At 36.4% G+C, this 22,208-nt stretch overlaps 1 protein-coding gene across 25 annotated transcripts in view; it reads right to left on the reverse strand.

Annotated features, from left to right (window-relative positions):
• Positions 1-22,208, reverse strand: part of MAP2 (microtubule associated protein 2) — a 294,547-nt gene that overhangs the window by 70,860 nt on the left and 201,479 nt on the right. For all 25 annotated transcript variants that reach the window (XM_077884967.1, XM_077884962.1, XM_077884951.1 and 22 more), the window contains one exon: positions 7,227-7,511. In XM_077884967.1, the coding sequence (XP_077741093.1) occupies positions 7,227-7,488 (262 nt within the window). In that variant the 5' untranslated portion in view covers positions 7,489-7,511. The remainder of the gene's footprint in view (positions 1-7,226; positions 7,512-22,208) is intronic.

The following is a 22,208-nucleotide window of genomic DNA, read 5'->3' on the forward strand; positions in this document are numbered from 1 at the left end:
TAAATAAATAAAGAAAATCTTTTTTTAAAAAAAGAAATATAATAAGAGACAGATAAAGGGCGTGCAGGGGCACCTGGGTGGCTCAGTGGTTGAGCATCTGCCTTTGGTTCAGGCATGATCCTGGGGTTCCGGGATTGAGTCTCACATCAGGCTCCCCACAGGTAGCCTCCTTCTCCCTCTGCCTAGTCTTTGCCTCTCTCTCTGTGTCTCTCATGAATAAATAAATAAAATCTTTAAAAAAAAGGGCATGCATAATCCTCAGCAAAACAAAGGCTTAGCTTATCCAAAACTGAATCCATGAAGACTTGCTGACATGACTGATTATTTTCATCTGCTCACTGCAAATAAAAAAGATTTTATGAAACATTAGAATTCTTCCTTAAGTGGAAATTTTAAAAACCTCAAAAAATGGGAATACCTTAATAAGAAAAAAAAATGTGATGACAAAACGCAACAGCAAATTATAGAGGAGAACATTTGATAAAGTCTTGGAAGATACAGGATTAGGAGGGAGGGTCAAGTAAGAAAATACAATGATAATTAAATTATATTTACATTTAAAAACAAGCCGGACAGAATAATTTTACAAGTAGGTCTAAATTGTTCTTAGCTCGAATCTGTCACACTGATTAAGATTCAGATTCAACAAAATAATTTTTCAAAGTGTCAGTGGGCCAAAGAGAATGATAAAACACTTTTTTAAAAAGTGCTTATGACTGTGGTTCTGACATTTAGTGTAAAACAAAATGGTAAAGAAACAAGACTGATTTCCACTAAGTGCATGGGAGGAATTTTCTGGAAGAATATACAAGGGAGTAAATGTGTATGCAAATCAATTTTAGTTTTTAAATATCATATTACATTGTGTTAGATAGAGCCTTGCTCTTCACAACTGGAAGTGTTTGTAGGCAATTAAAATTCCAAGGAACAAAAACATGTTTTAATTTGTTGAGTCACTGGGTTTAATTAAAAGAAGTCTAGAGAAACCAAGTTTTCCTTATATTTTGATTCAGAATTATTGGCTGAAGACAAATCTCATCCTACTTTAAGACTTTTGCTGAGGAGCAAAGATAGATGTGAAGTAGATTTTTATAGGGAGAACTAGCTTATATATATAACTGCATATTTAAGTAAACAACATTATCTGGTGCCTGTGTTTTCCTCCACTTTGTAAAAACACTTTAAGCTCTAGCTAGTAATACCTACTATATATAAGCTCCTATCTTACCAAGAGTAAGAGATGCAGGCCTTTACTATAATGTCCATATCAGTTAGCTCTCAATCAGGTACAGATCCTTCTATTTACCAACAAGACAAGCCACATATTATAATGAAGCTAATACCCCAAATCTGCTTCAAATGCTATAGAGATCACACAGGACAAAGCAAACATGACAAATACAAACCTTGTGAATTGCCTTTTTTTTAAAAAAAAAAATCAATCCTTATCTTCCTTACTCTTTCTAACCCCAGATGCCTAACTCTTCAAAGGAAAACACTGACAAGATCCCCATTTTCTGTACTCATCCATCGGCGCCGCCAGGCCCAGAAGCTTCGCAGTGAGGCCCTGCGCTTTTCTGCAGATCCACCCTTGAATGCTAAATAACTCTGCTCCGCATGCTCCTCTCTCTGCGGAGCTCCGGGAAATGGCAGCTCCAGCAAAGAGTGGTTGCCATGGTAACAAGGGAAGGAAAATCTGCAACCTCTTGTATTGTTAGGCCAGCGTGTTTATTTGCCTTGCGGGGTGGTGCAGATGGCTTTAGTGTTTCACAGGAGAAATGGTTCTGTACGTTTTTGGCTCTGTGTACATTAATATAATATCATATACAATATGCCATATTTTAAATGGCATGATGACTCTTACTAGTAAATCTCAAATCTGGGAATGGAGGTGGGAAGAATGAGAGAGGTAAGAAAAGGCAAGTTTGAATTTTCTAAGATTGGAAAGGGAAACAGAGAGAGGCTTAAAGGTATATTCAGCTTTTTGCACATGAATGATGACAAACTTTCCTCCGTCATATATTTTTAAGCCTAAACATAAAATCCTGGCAACACTCAACTTATGTATTTGAGTGCGTTCATCACTTGGCTGCCTGAGTTGTGGGGATGCTAAAGTGCAGGTCAAGGCTTCCAAAGGCACAGCTCCACTGGTAAGCTCTGGAAGAGCAACGGTGTATCACCTAGAAGAGCTTTTACAGATCTCACTGCTTCAGGAGGGAGTAGACCTGAATAGGATCCCCGGACTGTTGGGAAAACAAAACACCCTTGGGGAACTGGGTGGGGTGGGGGAACTGAGGAAATGTTCTTTAATCTTCATATTTACTCCAAGAGACAGCTGATGTTGCCTTTGGATGATCACAAAGGCACTTTCTACTCTGACTGTGTTTGCTGCTCATGTTGAAAGCATTGTACCTTAGATAGCCCAAATCATGGAAGCATGATTTTAAATACTTCCATGTTGTGGCATCTATACACTTCTGAGAACCACCTCTTTCCTGCTTCACTAATACTAAAAACCAAGACTAAAGTTACAGTTTTCTGTCCTTCTTAGAGGTCCATGGATGTGACTGTTCTGCAATAGAAGAGGACTATAATTGATAACTGTGACAGCTGCCCGTGCTGTTCTGAACCTGGCAGTGTGGGGTAGCGGGCATTGCACTGGTCTATGCAGTGGGTGACCTGCAGTCCGGCTGTAGTCATCTGATCTCAGATGAGTGACTATACCTGTAAAGAGGAGGACTGTGAAAGGTGGTCTTATGTACTGGTTTCTTCCAGTTATCTTGATATGAATGCCAATATGAGTTTGGGCCCCACCCTCAGATGAGAAACTTAAGGATGGGGTTCCTAATTTCCACTCAGAGTCGGAACTGTAGGGGCACCAGATGTGGTACCCTTGCTTTCTTCAATAACAATAAGGTGGAAGAGAGAGGAAAAGTTCATCACAAGCCTTTTATGATTCATGCTTTGGAAGATAATTTAAAAATGACTGTTTTAAAATGAACAGAAAGCAGAAAGAGACTCAAATACAGAGAACTGAGAGTAGCCAGAGGGAATGGGGCACAGAGGGAAGGGGCAAAATGGGGGAAGGGGAGAAGGAGGTTCAGGCTTCCAGTTATGGAATGAATAAGTCACAGGAATAAAAGGTGCAGCATAGAGAACATAGTCAGTGGCACAATAATAGTGTTGCAGGTGACAGATGGGAAGTACACTTGCGCAGAGCAGCATTTAGTACAGAGAGGTTGACTCACTATGTTGTACAACCAAAACGAAAGTAATGTTGTGTATCAACTATACTTTAATAAGAAAAACTGATGTTTTTACTCTTATTATAATAACAGCTTTCCAAACAGACTAGATTCTCAGTGGTCTCTCATTTCTTTTTTTGTGCTTTTGTGGCATGGCTTCTATAAAGGTTACTTTAGTGAATATATAAGAAAAATTCTTAAAGTATCAAAAGTTATGCCTCAATAGGTGAGCAAATAATTCTATCTACTTTTCTATGGATTAGCTTTCAACTGTAAAGAAAGAGACAAAATCTAGAAGAGTAATCCATAAAGAAATGTAATTTAAAATATTATCGCCTTCTAGAATTCCCTTCTACCCTTTCCCTCAGTCTCAGCACATAGGATCAAAGAAAAGCTGACTATGGGCTTGCCTACGTAAAAAAATTCAAAATTATTATAGCCAAGAAATGAAGGTAAACATTGAAAAGCATAGGTGAGAGAAAACGAGGTAAGATCTTTGGTTGACGTAAGCCCACCTGATGAAGAAAGGAGGGGCGAGAGATGCAGTAATTGTGTAACGTTTATTACACGATCCTGCTTTTAGAGATGAATAAAAATAAACCACCTTGGGGATAAATTCGTTTCTAACAATGAAGAGAAGAAAGATCCTTGGATTCAACCAGTAGTGGCCTGAACATCACAGCATATAGCTGAAGACCTGATGTTACTGAAATGTGTCATGTTAAAAGGGCCCTGAGAAGTATCTTTTATAAGGGAAAAATGCAATGTACTGACAGATCATATGGGAATGATAAAAAGGGAGGCTATAGTTCCTCTGGTTCTCTTTATTTTTTTTTTAAAGATTTATTTATTTATTTTTATTTATGATAGACACTCAGAGAGAGAGAAAGAGGCAGAGACACATGAGGAGGGAGAAGCAGGCTCCATGCCGGGAGCCCGACGTGGGACTCGAACCCGGGACTCCAGGATCGCGCCCCGGGCCAAAGGCAGGCGCCAAACCGCTGAGCCACCCAGGGATCCCTCTCTGGTTCTCTTTAAAATAATCACCTCGAAATACAATGCCAGCTCATGTGAGTGATCCTTACCATCAGAGGACAGTATTTTTAAAGACCATATTTGAGATTGAAGAACACGTCTTTCTACTGGGAAGGATTTTTGTTTGTGAAACAATTATGTGTAATTAATAATTTTATAATTTTATTAGGCTAAATAATTTTAAGCTTAATAATTTTATTAAGCTAAAGTAGAGAGAAATCTAATTACACATGATCACTAGAACATCCTCTGTAGGTATGAGGAGACAATATTGTACGTTTTTCCTTTCTCACAGCTTTCCACATTTTATGGACTTAATACATAGCCTGTTATTTCTGGACAGAGGTTAATTTAAAAATCACACCCTGTTAGGATTGCATACCACCTTTACTCTGGTAACCCACAGCTGGCTGTTGAAAACTTTTGTTGTCAACTGTGAGCATACATATGGAACTTTCGGAGTCTATATGGTAACATAAGGTTTATGTGATATATACTGAGTTGAATTATTATTATTCAACTGAGTTGAATTCAAAATTAAATCAAAATTAACTCATTTATGGTCCTGAACCTATAAATGAAAAGAAACAGCTGTTAATCTCCTTTTAATTTATATTAGTTCCTCAATGAAACTGGTGAAGACACACTGATGTGGCAAAGAGATTTTTCTGAGGCTCTTATACACTTAATTAAGACCACTAAAAAATGAAATAGTGATATTAGCTCTTCACTGCTTGATTGAACATGAACAGTGACTTTTTTCTTTAGTGTATTATCAGCCTCTATCATCATCTGTGAGGTTCAACTGGTAAGATAAGACTTTTCACCATTAATTTGAAAGGGACTTTCTTTTTTCTTTTACGTTCATTCATGCACTCATTCATTCACTCACTCAACATACGTTAATTGAGCACTTGAAGTATAACCTCAGGTGTTGCAGGATACAATGATGAGAAAAATCTTGGTCTATCACAATCTCTCTTGCCTTCCCCACAAGCATCTTGCTCCATCATGTCCTCTCTCCTCATGCCTCAGTTCCCTCAAAATCTTCCTAGTTAGTTCTCCTGACACACAAGTCCCACCTGTTCAAGCTGTATTGTACTCAGCTGTAGAAAAATATTCCTTGAACAAGAGTGCCCTGCTGTCCATATTGACACACCCATAACAATCATGGTAATTAGAAGATATTATTTTTTGATTCATTGACTTTCTACACTATTTGCTCTTATTTGATCCTCATTGTGACCATGAAAGGCAAAAATAACATTTTTATCTCACTTGTATCCACAGTTTCCTATTAATGGGGCATATGTGCCTAGGGAGAACTACCTAGCTTCTGAAATGCTTGAATTAGATTGCACACTCACTCTCTTCCCTTGTTCCATGTGAATTTCCGTAGGGTGCTTGCTTCTTATCACAGCAACTGCCAAAAACCTGACTTCACAAAGATAAATCTTAAAAAAGGAATGTAGTGTGATTGAATGTGGAAACTGTGAGCTATCTTGACGTCATGCGGTGTTTAACAGATGTTGAATATCACTGTGTTTCCCTTTGAGCTATTAAAATAATCTGCCACACCCCTGCGAGTCTGCTGTGACTTCTCACGATGCTTCTGTGCGCTACTTGGGAATTGGTCCTAAGCAGAAACAATCCCTCTTCATCTTTTGCCTTCAAATTTGGCACAGGACACATTATGTTCTACATTTTTTTGTGTGCACAGGACTCATGTCTGCACACAGAGCAGATAAGTCATCTGCTCTGTGACATTCAGAGACCATTCCTTGCACGAGCCCTGGCACAGAAGCTAACACACCCTGTGTAAAGAAAATGCTCGACAGTAGTTTATCAAATGAGGGGATTAAAAAAAATACCCTATGTCCTTACGTAATTTCTCCTCAGTTATCTGAAATATCTTTAATCTTACCCTATGAAAATTGAAATGTATTTTTTGGACAAAGTATACAGTTGAGAAGTGTTGCTGAGAGATGGAATGCAGAAAACCAGTGTCTGAATAAGCAAGGGAGGACTTTGAAAGGGGGTATTGCCTTTCTTATTACTTGTAGTTTGGCTATTTTGGGAACAGCATGCCTACAAGTTACTGTATTCAAATACATTAAATTCTGTTTGCAGAAAAAAAAAGGAAAATAATGGTGAAGAATATAGTGCAGGCAAGCATTTCTCTATACTGTTAATGGTATATAATGACTATGTCATCAATGATGATATTATCAATGATAGAATAAAGAGGACTATTGGTAGAAATTATACCTTGAAAGGAAGTACTTAAGAGTAAATCAAATTATGTTTTACTTCAAGCATCTATAATATTAGTTCCTACAAAGCTCTCTGAGGAAGTATGGAATGGTTCCCGTGTGTGTGTTCATTTCCTTTCCTTCTTTCTCTTTCTTTTTTTTAAGATTTTGTTTTAAGTAACTGCTACACTCACCATGGGGCTTGAACTTGCAAACCTAAGATCAAGAGTTGTATGCTCTACCAACTGAGCCAGACAGGTGCCCCAATCTCTCCTTATTTTTTTAAAGGCTGGGAGATAAACTCTAAATTTCTTTCTGCCCCCAAAAGTAAATATCCTTCTATTCAGTCATTCAGATTGAGGTCCATTATCATTCAAGAGAATTAATAAGTAACTAGCTGTGAAATTTCCTTTCAGTGAGTTAAAATGCTGAGTTACTAGCAAAACACCCATACACTGAGCCATTTGTCTATTAAAATTAAAGAGATGAGATTAAGAATACAACTAATTTGGGGGAAATGTTGGGCTAGTTCCTAAGATTTTTCTCTCCTTTTGGTGTCTATTTCCCCTGACTGACTGAAATTTCAGTCCTAGCAGTAGTGAACGAGGATCATCGCAGTAAATTAATTCACTTTCAGATGAAACAGACTTCAAAGCACAAAGCCAGCACTGGGGACAGAGGAGTCCTTCGTTACCTGCTGTTTCTCTGTCAGCAGAGGTCAGCTCTCCGTTGATTCCATTCTCTTTGGTATCTGAATAGGTGCTCTGTGACCCATGTTCTCCAAAGGCGCCCTCTTCGTCCTCCCTGTATGGGAATCCATTGGCGCTTCTGACAAGTCCTTCCCCTGCCCCGCCTTGATCCTTAATCTCAGGCGGATGTGGGTGTGCAGATGCTTCTGTTAGTTGAGTTGAGGTCCAGTGAGGCGCCTTTGCTTCGTCTTTCCGATCATCTGCCATTCTTCAATGCCCTGTGACCTCTCCTGGGATTGGAATCAGAAAAATAGTAGCCATCACTTTGGGAAAATCTGATCTGTTATTACTATTACTAAGATAGGGAAAACCCAAGCAAACTCAATGGTTAGCTTGGTCAAAAACATGCTTAATAGTCCACTATTGATATCAAGCAAATAGTTGTTGTTACTACCTTGATTTTTAACAGATCTTTCCTGGCCTATCTACTCCTTTAATAAACGATCACCATTAATTTTCATATGTATGTTTTAAATTACTGTTTGGCATTTAAAGAGATATCTAATTTTCACTGACATATGATATTGACTGTACAGTAGAGTCAAAGAATCCTTCTGGATAGGGGAAACCCACAGTATGAGGAAATTGGATAGAGAAAGGTAAGAAAAGAAATAGCTAAGGGGAAATGATGAATTGGAGAAGATTACTCCATGTACTCTTTTAAAAACACAACTCTCTCTAAACCCTAGAAAAGACAATGGCTAATGTATTAGTTCTTTCCATTTTAAAAGTATTCAATTCAAACCAGAGGTGGCTATGTTTTCTTGGATACTGTATATTAAAAGATAGTTTTGACTTAAGTTTTCAGCAAACTTTTCTATATTAAGAGTATATATAGATATACTAAGATTTTCTCTTAGTATAAATCTTACATAGAGAAAGGATAAAAAATTTCATATTAGGCCCACATCCTACTCTATGTTATTTCACAGCTAAGTCAAATCAGATCTGGAAAAGTTAAATCACTGACATATATCCGATAGCTGTAAATTATAGTAAAGTTTGAATAAGTCATGGAATGGGTATGTACATATTAAGTGAGTGATAGCTATTGCAGGGCCTTCACTTCCACACCGATGCCATTTGGTTTAGAGATGTAGTTGAGAAGACGTGATTCATTGTTCAGTTCTAGAAAGCTGCTGCCAGCAATGTAGTCTCATTGTTGGCCCACTGTCCCCACACTGAAGATAATGACATAGGCAATGACTATCTCTGGTGGAAACTAAGAACACTTTCCCATTTTCAAAACAGTAACTCAAGTAAAAACCTCCAAACAAGCTAACAAAATTGTATTAAAACAAATCTACTTTCTGTAGACATCACAAATAAAGCTCTGTTTAAAGACATCACAAATAAATTAACATATAAAGAAAGTAAGCTTTCTTACCAGATTCCTACAAAGTATTTGTCTTTTTTTTAAATTACTGAAATTCAATACTTTCCTCAGGTTCTCATTCTAGTTTCCTATTCATACCAAGAAGAGCTAGACTAATTTGATACAATAACTAATTTGATTACAATACCAAACCTCCCCCCAAATTGCTTCGCATAAGGGTTCTATTTATTATCCACAAGAACATATTTAAAAAGGATGTAAGAAGTTTAGCTTTTGAAACATTGATTGAATGACTTGTGAATAAATCAAGGAGCATCCCTAGATCTCTGACAATGTGCAAAGAACTGGATCCACAGAAGGGTTTCCTTATCTATAAAGTGAGGACAATGCCTAGTTTATTGTTTGTTACAAAGTGTGAACAGAAAAACATAAAGGGCTCAGCAAAGTCCCAGTTATGTTCTATAGATAGTAGTTACTATCATTATTATTATTAGAAATGATACTACTAATCATTATACCACAAATCATTATATATAAAATATTTTAAGTAGTTTTCTGGAATTACTGCTATAGAAACAAGAGCCTGAAAACTTGGTAAATAATAAGAGTTACTGGCAAATCCGTCTCTAGATATTATATAGGACTGTCCAAGGCAGACATGGCAAATGTCTAAGATGTGGAAGCCTGATGGGAGGAGTGTAGCCTCGGAATTCAGCATTGCATGTATACATCTGAATTCAGCACTCAATCTTTATAAACACGAGTCTGCAATGTTCTAGACTCCATTCTGTCATTGTCTTCCAGTCAGATATCAAAGGGTCTCATTCAGGAGTCTAAGGATTGTATTTTTTCTGAGTTGTTGTGGCATCTTTGTATATCTAATGGGCCAAAGAAATACAGAGATTCTAATTGTGACCTTTGAATTTGAGATCCTGGCTCAGCATCTTTATCTTTACATGCCTTGATTTCTTCACATTTCCTTTCCCCAAATAGCTTAATTAAAATTTCCATATTCTTACATCATCCAATCTATTTTGCATGCTGAGTAAATACTTGTAAATAGAAAGTTTCCTCGAAAGAAGTACTTGTCTTGTTAATGCCACTTAAAGAAAATAGGCTTTATAATTTTAGAAAAGTTTTAGATTTACAGAAATATTAAGCAGATAGTACAAATAATTCCCATGCGCCCCTGTACACAATTTCCTGTTACTAACATCTTATCTCAGTATGGTATATTACTTATAATTATTTATAAAATATTAATACATTATTATTAACTGAAGTCCATAGTTCACTTAGATTACCTTAATTTTAGCAAATATCCTTTTTTTCGTTATTGTTCTAGAATTCCATCTGGCATACATTAACATTTCATGTCTCCTTAGGTTTCCTTTGGCTGTGAGAATTCCTCAGACATTCCTTGTTTTTGGTGATCTTGAAAAATACTGGTCAGGTAGAGATTAATTCCTATATTGAAATGTGTCTGATGTTTTTTCATGATTAGTTTTGGCTTATGTGTTTTGGGGAGGAAGACTGTCAGTGCTAAAATGATCAAATAAGCTTAAGAAATGCTAAGTTAGAGGAGCAAGTATAACTTGAGTTTTCTGAGAGCTTCTGATAGGCTACTGGACTTTGGAATCTCAGAGAGGGGCAATGATGTCCAAAGCATTCCAACCAAGTGGCCATAGGAAACTTTTTCTGATACTATGTTTATTGTAATGTCCAAAAGGATTTGGGAAATGCTTAGGTTTTCATTTTAGCCACTGTTTAACACTGAGAGTCCTAGCCACAGATATTCAAAGTAATTAATTAAAACAATATAAAGCACTCAAACTCCCAGCTAAAATTGGCAGTCCCGGCCCCCCACCCCGCCCTCCCCGGGGCTCTCTGGAAAAGATTTGTCAGTGACAAAAAATCCTCACTTTGAACCTAAAAAAAACAACGCCTGATTGGGGAAAGAGTACCACTTGGCAATCATCCATTTAAAATATTAAGATACCTTGTTTTCAAAATACCAGGCATCTAAAACATAAACTCCTTAATGGTCAATAGAGAGTTTTGGATTCTTCCTTTTTAATTAATCAGTAAAGCTCATTTTGGGAAAAGAAAGAGCTGGCTGGCCATGCTACTTTAATTAATATCAGAGGCACCAATACAGTGGATTAATTATCTAAAATGCATCATCTGATTTCCTGATAAGAATATTCAGATCATATACTTTAAAATGCTTGCAGATTAATCAGACATCACTTTCTAATTTGTTGGGTATCAGAAATGTACATAGTCTAACCATCAATTAAGTGACAATCATTTGAGGAGATCTTAAGCTATAATTAGCATTGCTGACAAAAGTACTTTGACAGAAAATATGATTTGGAAAGATTTTCATCTCTACTGAAAAGCTCCTGGAATCAAAGTGACACTCTTTTGGGCACCCTCCCTTATAATCATAGCATGGCATTATGAAAACACCCCCCACTCATGGTAAACTTCATATCAATATTTTGGGATCATAGATTATCACCATGCTTCACAGTGGCATTACAATATAGGTAAGAGTGATCACAGCTCCCTTTAATCTCTTCTTCCTCATGTACAATATCGTTTTTACCTGAATCCCCCTGAAAGCTGTGAATGTAGTTTTAAAGAAGAAAGATGCAATAAACTCCAATCCCCCTTCCTATAAAAGGAAACTTGTGAGGTATCAGGAATTGCAACATTCCATTCCTACCGTGTAATGAGAAAGACTCTCCTCTTTCCATGTTGTAAAAGATCACAGATCCTAACAGCTGAACAGTTGGGGGTATCTACCACACAATCATCTGGTTTGATTATTAAACTGAAAAGCTACCTGAATTCTTCCCTCTATCTCCTTTCACAAAGTCTAGTTTGATAATGTGGGCAAGGAAATTACTAAGTTTAAAAGAAATGTACTAAGTCCAAGACCTTGATTCCCAATTTATAAAAATTTACAATGGGAATCTTACCTGGTAGGGCTAACCACAATTCCAGTATTAATGGGAATACAGCTACGTGTAATATGGATTTTTTAAAAAAGAGATCCGAAAAAAAAAAATAAAAAATAAAATAAAAAAGAGATCCGATAGGTCCAAATTTCTCTCTATATCAGAATGAGATATTTCACCTGACTTTATCATGTCATTGCTATTATACTGCATATTGCAGGGCCCCAATATTCATCTCAATTAAGGACATACTTAGAAAGAAAGCTGAGAGAAGATCTTATGCCACCATAAATGTCAGTCATGGACTTGAGTGGTAAGCTTCAATTTTTACTATACTTTTTTTTTTTTTTAAAGATTTTTATTCATTTTATCTTAGAGAAAGAGTGTGTGTGTGTGTGTGAGCAGTGGGGAGAACCAGGGGCAGGGAGGGGAAGAAAGAATCTCAAGTAGACTCCACACTGAGCACAGAGCTGATTTGGGACTTTATCTCACAACCCCGAGATCACCACCCTAGCCAAAACCAAGAGTCTGACACCTGACTGAGCCACCCAGATGCCCTCTACTCTTTTTTATTTAACAATTTCTTCTTGATAATTGAAAGTCCCCTAAGAACAGACACTTCTTTCATCAAAGTCCAGTTTTTAAAATTCCAGCTCTTAAAATTCTCAATCTAATTCTCCCTGGGAAAAGCACACAAGCTTTCATCTCAGCTATTGAGCCACTGATCACTGATATACTCTAATTCACTTCTTTGATGACTAATTATAAAAAAAAAGTGTAAGATTCATTAGTATTTGGCAATCTGTCATTAACTTTTGATTCTAAGGGTATGATGTAAAAATGATATGATTTGGTATTGATTAGATTTCTAACCTTTTGAAGTCAATATATATCAGCTTATATTAAAACCAGAATGAAAACAGTCTTTCTACAGCTTGAATTCCAAGTTAAAATAGTATATGGATTAATTCCTTGTCTATTTATATAAAATTTTTCAATGTTGTTTTTAGGTAGATTTGATGCATAGACTCTTAATGCTGCTGAGTAAAAGAACTACTTTTACCCATATTGAGTAGAAGATGTTAGTACCATCAATCAGGAGCCTTATAAGTAGTCAAATCTCTTGGATAATTTTAGTTAAGAAATCGCAAGAAAGAGAAAAGATATACAAAGTAACAGAGCGGAAGGAACAATAACAACAACAAAAAGGAACAGAAAAAAATTTAATTAATTAAATTAACTACCTTCACATAAAACATTCTGTATGGCAAAACAGTTCAGTTTGGGATACATATATTTAAATTTTTAATTAGTTAATAAATAGAAAAATTTATATCTAATATGATAGTTAAGATAGGTTCTTGGGGATACACTTTGTAACTTATGAATGGCTGTATCAGTTGGCACCACTATTATTTATCAGATTTCTAGAATATTGATGGCAATATCAATTATTAGGCTTCTCCTATATTGAGATTCTATTGTATTTAAATACATCTGCTTCTCAAACCAGGCCGAAGACTGTAATGCTCTTTAAAGAAAATTAAGTATTATCATTTAGCACACAGCAGCTCTCATGTCATCCCTCATGTATGTAAAGTGAATGAAAATCAAAATAGACTTAAATTTCTTCCATGCAAAACATTTATAAGACTTTAATTAATATACTAGATCTTTCTGATAGGTTATAGGTTAACAAACTCTCATGACAAGAATTATTTCTTAGAAAAACTAACATTACTTAGTTTAAAAAAAATTTTTTTTCTCTTTTATCTGTCCTCCCTGGAATACTCTTTAAATGGCTACTCGAGCAAATATTGCTAATAAGTGAATGGTAAGTTTAAAGTGACATGTGAGAGGCTCAGTCAGTTATGTGTCTGTCTTCAGCTCAGGTCATGATCTCAGGGTCCTAGGATCCAGCCCCAAGTCAGGTTCTCTGCTTAGCAGGGAATCTGCTTCTCCCTCTCCCTCTGCTCTTATGTATCTCGCTCATGCTCTCACTTTCTCTCAAATAAACAAACAAAATCTTGAAAACAATAAAGTGACAAGTGACTTATTACATTGGAGGTGGCCAAAAAAACACACTTTTGTTCGTTCTCCCTAATGTTTTAATATGTGCACATTAAAACTTAATGCATTTAGGGACGCCTGGGTGATTCAGTGGCTGAGCGTCTGCCTTTGGCTCAGGTCGTGATCCCGAGGTCCTGGGATTGAGTCCTGCATCGGGCTACCCACAGGGAGCCTGCTTCTCCCTCTGCCTATGTCTCTGCCTCTCTCTGTGTGTCTCTCATGAATAAATTAAATCTTAAAAAAATAAAAACAAACAAAAAACAATGCATTTACAGACTGATTTATTATTATTATTTTTAAGATTTTAGTTATTTATTCATGAGAGACACAGAGACCCAGGACCGCAGGATCATGCCCTGAGCCAAAGGCAGATGCTTAACCACTAAGCCACCCAGGGGTCCCTACAGACTAGTTTAAAAGCCGAAGCATTTTCATCCAGACCTCCATCTATCATTGGATTACCTGAATATTGTACATGCAAAAAAATAGTTTGGTAAAACTCTGATAGTTCCTATACTTTCTGTTCTTTAAAGCAAGAAGCACATAGATATTTTTATTTAAGTATACCAAACAAAAGATTATGAGCTCATACACCTTGAGGGCTTGTAGGTAGAAGAAAGTAAGATACAACTGTCACATTTTCTCCACTATTTCATGGGAAGAAATTAAAAGTAAGAGAAACACCTAGAAGAAAATGTCCCTGACAGCTCTATTGTCTTCCTGAGCCACCCATGAATATCTTTTCTCAGGGCTAAAGATGCAAAGCAGAGACACACTGTACTAAAAAAAAAGAAACCATTTTCTAATTTTCTACCTTAGTTGGAGTATTTCTCTTTCAGAGTCTGAAAAGGGTCAAACAAAAATAAGATGCATCCAAGTAACATGATTGTAATATAGAAACCTGCCAAAAATGCCACTTAGTCTTCAGATGGGTTTCAAATATTTGTTGAATGGTGAATAAATTAATCATCAATCCCCTACCTCAAGATAAGCACATGGAAAAATGTCCTGTCAGCCCTATGGCTGTTTGGCCAACACTAGCTCACTTGGTGAGAAGAGAATGGTTTTGAACCTAAAATTTTCAGGCATGGTAAATTTGGACTCAGGTCTCACTCCAGATGCTCCCTGGTGGTCTAATGGTTAGGATTTGATATTCTCTCAAGTTCTAACTCCACTGTAGAGCATGTAAAAAATGACACATGAATAAGCAGACTTGAGTGAGACCTCATAGACATACCACAGACCATGTGACAGGCTGGCTTAGAAATATCTTGAAGATATATTTTATCCCATTTCAGAAAAGGTACTAAAATCATGAAACTGACACAGTCTTTGGCAATCATCCATTCCAATGTACCTTAAAGTATTTTCAGCCAATTACTTCCGATATCAATCTAATAAATTAGAATTTCTGGGAAAAAAATTTCTGGGTATGGGGCTTGGAAATTGGTTTAACTAGTTCAACAAGTAATTCAATTGCAACCAAAAGCATAAGATACCTAGGAATAAACCTAACCAAAGAGGTACAGGATCTATACCCTAAAACTACAGAACACTTCTGAAAGAAATTGAGGAAGACACAAAGAGATGGAAAAATATTCCATGCTCATGGATTGGAAGAATTAATATTGTGAAAATGTCAATGTTACCCAGGGCAATTTACACGTTTAATGCAATCCCTATCAAAATACCATGGACTTTCTTCAGGGAGTTGGAACAAATTATCTTAAGATTTGTGTGGAATCAGAAAAGACTCTGAATAGCCAGGAGGATATTAAAAAAGAAAACCATAGCTGGGGGCATCACAATGCCAGATTTCAGGTTGTACTGCAAAGCTGTGGTCATCAAGACAGTGTGGTACTGGCACAAAAACAGACACATAGATCAATGGAACAGAATAGAGAATCCAGAAGTGGACCCTGAACTTTATGGTCAACTAATATTCGACAAAGGAGGAAAGACTATCCACTGGAAAAAAAGACAGTCTCTTCAAAAATGGTGCTGGGAAAATTGGACATCCACATGCAGAAGAAAGAAACTAGACCATTCTCTTACACCAGACACAAAAATAAACTCAAAATGGATGAAAGATCTTAATGTGAGACAAGAATCCATCAGCATCCTAGAGGAGAACACAGGCAACACCCTTTTTGAACTCGGCCACAGTAACTTCTTGCAAGATACATCCATGCAGGCAAGAGAAACAAAAGCAAAAATGAACTATTGGGACTTCATCAAGATAAGAAGCTTTTGCACAGCAAAGGATACAGTCAACAAAACTAAAAGACAACCTACAGAATGGGAGAAGATATTTGCAAATGACGTATCAGATAAAGGGCTAGTTTCCAAGATCTATAAAGAACTTATTAAACTCAACAGCAAAGAAACAAACAATCCAATAATGAAATGGGCAAAAGACATGAACAGAAATTTCACCAAAGAAGACATAGACACGGTCAACAAGCACATGAGAAAATGCTCCGCATCACTGGCCATCAGGGAAATACAAATCAAAACCACAATGAGATCCCACCTCACACCAGTGAGAATGGGGAAAATTAACAAGACAGGAAACAACAAATGTTGGAGAGGATGTAGAGAAAAGGGAACCCTCTTACACTGTTGGTGGGAATGTGAACTGGTGCAGCCACTCTGGAAAACTGTGTGGAGGTTCCTCAAAGAGTTAAAAAGAGATCTGCCCTACGACCCAGCAATTGCACTGCTGGGGATTTACCCCAAAGATTCAGATGCAGTGAAACACCAGGACACCTACACCCCGATGTTTATAGCAGCAATGTCCACAATAGCCAAACTGTGAAAGGAGCCTTGGTGTCCATTGAAAGATGAATGGATAAAGAAGCTGTGGTCTATGTATACAATGGAATATTCCTCAGCCATTAGAAACAACATATACCCACCATTTGCTTCGATGCGGATGGAACTGGAGGGTATGTGAAGGAAGTCAATGGGAGAAGGACAAACATTATATGGTCTCATTCATTTGGGGAATATAAAAAATAGTGAAAGGGAATAAAGGGGAAAGGAGAAAAAATGAGTGGGAAATATCAGAAAGGGAGACAGAACATGAGAGACTCCTAACTCTGGGAAACGAACAAGGGGTGGTAGAAAAGGAGGTGGGCGGGGGATGGGGGTGACTGGGTGATGGGCACTGAGGGGGGCACTTGATGGGATGAGCACTGGGTCTTATGCTATATGTTGGCAAACTGAACACCAATAAAAAATAAATAAAAAATATCTAGATAACTTAGATGCATGCTGAAAATGTCATTTAGTAGAACTTTTTCTCTCAGGATTCCCATATAACCACAAAACTCACTGTTTTTCTTTGGATTACAATATTAAAAAGATCACAAAGCACAGAAATAGTCACTGATTATAGTTATTACTAGGCAACATTAAATACTCTCAAAAATTGGCAAAAGGAGAAACAATGAATACTTGGAAAATCTAAAGGAAAAATACACTGTGTGCCAGATAGGCATGTCTCCATTTTTATAATGCTCTTGGCACAGACAGTTCTAGAATGTTTTCTATGATATGTTTTGCCCTGTTATCATGTAATGTACCAATTCAATAAAAACACTGGGATTGTAATTTTGTACTGTTACATACCCAAGAATGAACAAAAGAATAAAACAACCAGTTATATAATACAATTAATGAATACTGTTTCCGTTTTCCATGTAGGCTCAATCATGCTTTATACGATTACTATCCATACAAGTATAGCAAAACAGAAACTTTTGTTTTGGCCTCTAATGGTATTAGGAATTTATGTAGAATCCACATCTTTGTTTATAAATGCTGAGTTCAAAGCTTAAATAGTTGTTGATGAACTGACTATAACCTTCTAATTCCTTCTCTTTGTCTTCCATGCAAAACTCAGGAAAAAGTTCTGGCTGACATGAAAAGTTATGAGTTGGGAATCCAGATATTTGTTTCCTGTCTTCTCTGTTCTTTTCAGGCCAACTATAAAATACCTGTAAGGATGATTCATTCCTCATTACGCACTATGACTAATAAACAGTCTGTATGAAGAGAGTTGACAGCTGCATAATTATTTCTTGTGATATTGAACAGAGTACAAAACTCAGTGTTAGGTTACTGGTGGAATTATATAAAATAATAGAAATAAAGCATAATCCCACGCAAGCTGGAAGTGTTCAATAAACTCTACCTATTATGTGTTACTTATGCCTTTTATTTGAACATTTTTAGCAGTAGGATCCTGCGTGTGGTTTGGTTTGTTCCATATTGAAAAACTGAGGCCACAGAGAGTAAATTATTTGATCAAGTTAGACACTGCTAGGGAAATCTAGAATGAGATGCCAGATTCACTAATATCCTTATCATTGTTTGCTTTTTCACCAAAAATAATGAGACTTGTAGAATAGATTGGAAGTAGAAAGTCCAATCCGGATAATGCTTATTTTATAAGTCTGTTCCATTGATAACAACAATCTACCATACTGAACTGAGTAAGAGACTGTGTGTGACCACGGTGTACAACCTCTATTTCATAGCTCTACAGTATTTCTGATGCCCCCCTTCACAGTATATAAGAGGGACTAAGACATACCTTATATACATATCAGAAGTAAATACTACTTAAAATGTTCTAAAGATTGGCCTCTACTGATGATATTTAGCTAAGGACCAGCTCTTAGGTACTGAAGTATGATGGAATAAATAATAGATTTCCAACTAGAAAATTAGGGTTGAATCCTGGCTCTCCCATTTAACTAGATTTGTATACTTTAGACATGGCACTAAACCCAAGTATTAGTTTCATAAGCATGAAACAAACTACAAACCACTGACCAAATACATTTTGACTCTTACATCAATATTTTAATTTTCTGCACAGGAGAAATTCAATCATAATAATTGCATTGAAGTTATCTTTAAATAAACATAAATTGAAGGATCAGGGAAATTTTAATTTGGATTTTAGACACTTAATGATCTTGTTCTAATTTTTTTCCAGTTTGAAATCTGATTTTAGACATGTCAGACTTTGTCCAGTGTCACATAACAAAACAATGTAAATACAAATCTCTTTTAGATGCCAATTCCATGGGTACAGACATTTCCAAGGAAGAACTAGGTCTAAGTATTTACTCGCACCACCACTAAGTGAAGATCCTTTAGTTCTGGACACCTAAGATCCACATGATAGGGAAGACACTGACTGAGTGTTCAAGTGGCTACAATCTAAAAACAATAACTAGTCCTTGAAGAAAAGATGCTTCAAAGATTTCTTTTAAGGAGGTAGGAACAAAATACGACTTTGTAAACTTGAAGGTGGTACTATAGATTACAAAATAAAATACTAGAATTGAAAACAAAAACCAACCAAACAAAAGCCAAAAAAGCTGGAGAAGAAAACGGTTGTCATTAAAAGAAAATAGATGAAAGATGAAGAATTGGAAGTGAAGTATATATAGAAGGATATATGCAAAAAATAATGACTTTATGGATTTCCACGAAAGGAATCTGCTTTTAGCTATTTAAGACAGAGGAAGGGTGAAGACCTAGGGAATTATAAACAAGATATCACTTATGCTGCTTCCTACTACTTGATCTACTCAGTTCCATTATTTTTTGATGAACAATTCTCCTTCCACAAATGCAAGCCATTTGATGCTGCCTCTAACATATTTAAATTAAAATCTTATTCCAGACACAGTAAGTATATGGATTTACCATATAATGTCATACTATTTGTCATCTGTATTTCTTTGAAACTAATGCACTCCTTGAGAGTGGATGTATTTAAGCAAAGCCAAAAGTTCCTTAGAGACAGTGTCTTTAGGAAAATAGCATGCTAGTGTGGACTGTGCTGGTATGACTGGGTTTCAAACAAGACGCTGGAGTCTATGCTCAAAAATTTCACTAATTAAAAGAAAACCAAACCTTCTTTTAACAAACTGCCTTATAAAGTTTCTCTATTTTATGTATCATCTACCTAGTTACATCCATCTATTTATTGCAAGAAGGGGAATGATAAAAATATTATGTTTTATACCATTTTGAAAGAAATTTACCTTATTTTCTTGATTTCCACTTATGGTCCATTCAGCTAATACCTCTGAAGAGCTCTTTTTCACTCAACAATATGGTGTTAGAGAATATTTTACTTGATTTTTAATGAGCAATGTAAGATGAAATTACTATTATTATTATTATTATTATTATTATTATTATGGCTTTTTTTTTGAGATGTTACAACAGGTTACAGAGACACATTAGTCTGTTCAGGTCTGCATTCATCTGATCAGATATTCAAACAAGAAAATGAAGAATGTTGAAAAAAAGCCAGAGCTCACATGACTGAAGAACTAGATTTTTCCTTGAGAGGCACTATTTAATAAACTACTTTAATGAGTATAATATATTGAGCCTTCATCCAATTTTCAGATCCTTATCAATCATCACTTTTTAAGAGATTTTTATTTATTTACTTGACAGAGAGAGAGACAGCGAGCGCATAAGCACACGCGAGGGGAAGCAGAGAGAGTAGCAGACTCCCCCTGAGGAGGGAGCCCAATTGTGGGGCTCCATGTGGGGCTTGATTCCAGGACCCTGGGATCATGACTTAAGCAGAAGGCAGACACTAACTGACTGAGCCACCCAGGTGCCCCCAGGCATCAATTGTTTTACTATGTTTTCAAGTATCCTGTTCAACATTTATTGAATGCCAGCTTTATACCAGGAATTCTGTTAGGCATTCAGAATACAACTATGATTAACATATGGATGCTGACCACAAACAGTTCATACTATATTGAGGAAGGCAGATATGTGTGAAAAATATAGGTTACAAGATAACATAGTAAATGCAATGTGAGCTGACATAGCAGGTGCTACAAGAATATAAACCTTCTGAGTCATATGTACTTAAAAAGAAAAATGGAAGAATGCAAAATATTTGGATTACAAGCAGTTTTAAATATACTAAACATCTACATCCGTGGAGAGCCCCAAACCTAGTTAATATTAATTTTCTTCTAGAAAAAAGTAAACTATGAGTCATCTAAGAATAAAGTAGGAGTCATACACAGCAGATCAATTTCTTCTTTCTTTTTTCTTTTTCTTGGATTGATGGCAGCCTGTGAGCTATGTGGTGCTATGCCACTGCCAGCTGTAATGGTGACTCAGGGGAACTGTGAGTTGAAAATAGCCTTGTTCACTCCATCAGTTGAGTTGGGCCGCATCATTTGGAATTCCCTCATAACTCAGGTCTGATCCAATTGTCTTCATATACCGTTTGACTTCTCTCTCTGAGCAGACATATTTTTATGTACCCTGGAGTGAATTCGAGAAATCAGGCCAATTCCTATGGCTTGTTATTTGCATTCTGCCAAAATTCTGAAGTGATATGATGTGACACAAATTTGCTAGATCCTCCAGACTGCAATGTATGTAATCTGTGTATGTCTGTGAGAAGGTTAAAAAAAAAATTCAAGTCAACAAATATCCACAATGATAAGTTTTTCTAAAAGGACAATATATTCCATTCTTATATGTGAAAGTCTTAATGTAGGCACAGATATGGCAATATTATATAGTAGTGGGACCATAGGTAAAACATTTTGACATAAAATAGACGTACGGGCAAGTCAGGCAAACAACAGACTTAACATTGGCCAAGGGCAAACAGAAACATGATTTGGAATGTAAGAAATGTTAAATTAATTTTAAAGTGAAATATATTTCTAGGAAAATCACAAAATTTTTGAAGAGGTATATCAGTTTTTTAACATTCATTGTGCTTACTTTTAATTTAAATCCAATACATTTTTAACACTATAAAGGATAGGAACTTTATTATTATTATTTTTAATGGCAGTAGGAGAAGGAGAGAGATGAGCATAGATAGGGCTGCTGAGAAGTCTCTGAACAGGCTAGAGGTGTTACTGGTGATAACATCTCTGAAAAAGAAAAGATCATGATGGTGACCTTCCTGGATTTCCAAATGAACTGAGGCAAGAAAAGCACGACAGCAGTAAATCTGCTTCACTTAGGTAGGTTCTGTCTGAGGTTTTGTTTGGCACTCTTCAACTTTTAGATTTTTGATATATAAGTCCAAGAATTCACCTTTTTTTAAAAAAAAAGGTTTTATTTATTTAATTGAGAAAGAGAGAGAGAGAGGGGCAGAGACACAGGCCGAGACACAGGCAGAGGGAGAAGCAAACTTTATGTAGGGAGCCTGACTTGGGACACGATCCTGGGACTCCAGGATCACGCCCTGGGCTGTGGGTGGCACTAAACCGCTGAGCCACCCGGGCTGCCCAAGAAGCAGTGAATAGGAGAATCTGGAGAATCCCTGTGTCTGCCACTGGTAATCTCTAAAGCATTCTTTGAAATTCTTTTCAATCCATGCCAAAGAACTTGGGTGCCAGAAGTAAATACATAGACCAAAAAATGGCTTCTCAACAATGGGAAAGCATATGGGATATTTCTACATGGTCTTCTTTTTAAAGGGTATATATAGAGGGTTTTGTTCAAAACAAAGAAAAAAAATCACAAAA

The sequence above is a fragment of the Canis aureus genome, chromosome 36, assembly GCF_053574225.1.
Source record: "Canis aureus isolate CA01 chromosome 36, VMU_Caureus_v.1.0, whole genome shotgun sequence".
Lineage (NCBI taxonomy): Eukaryota > Metazoa > Chordata > Mammalia > Carnivora > Canidae > Canis > Canis aureus.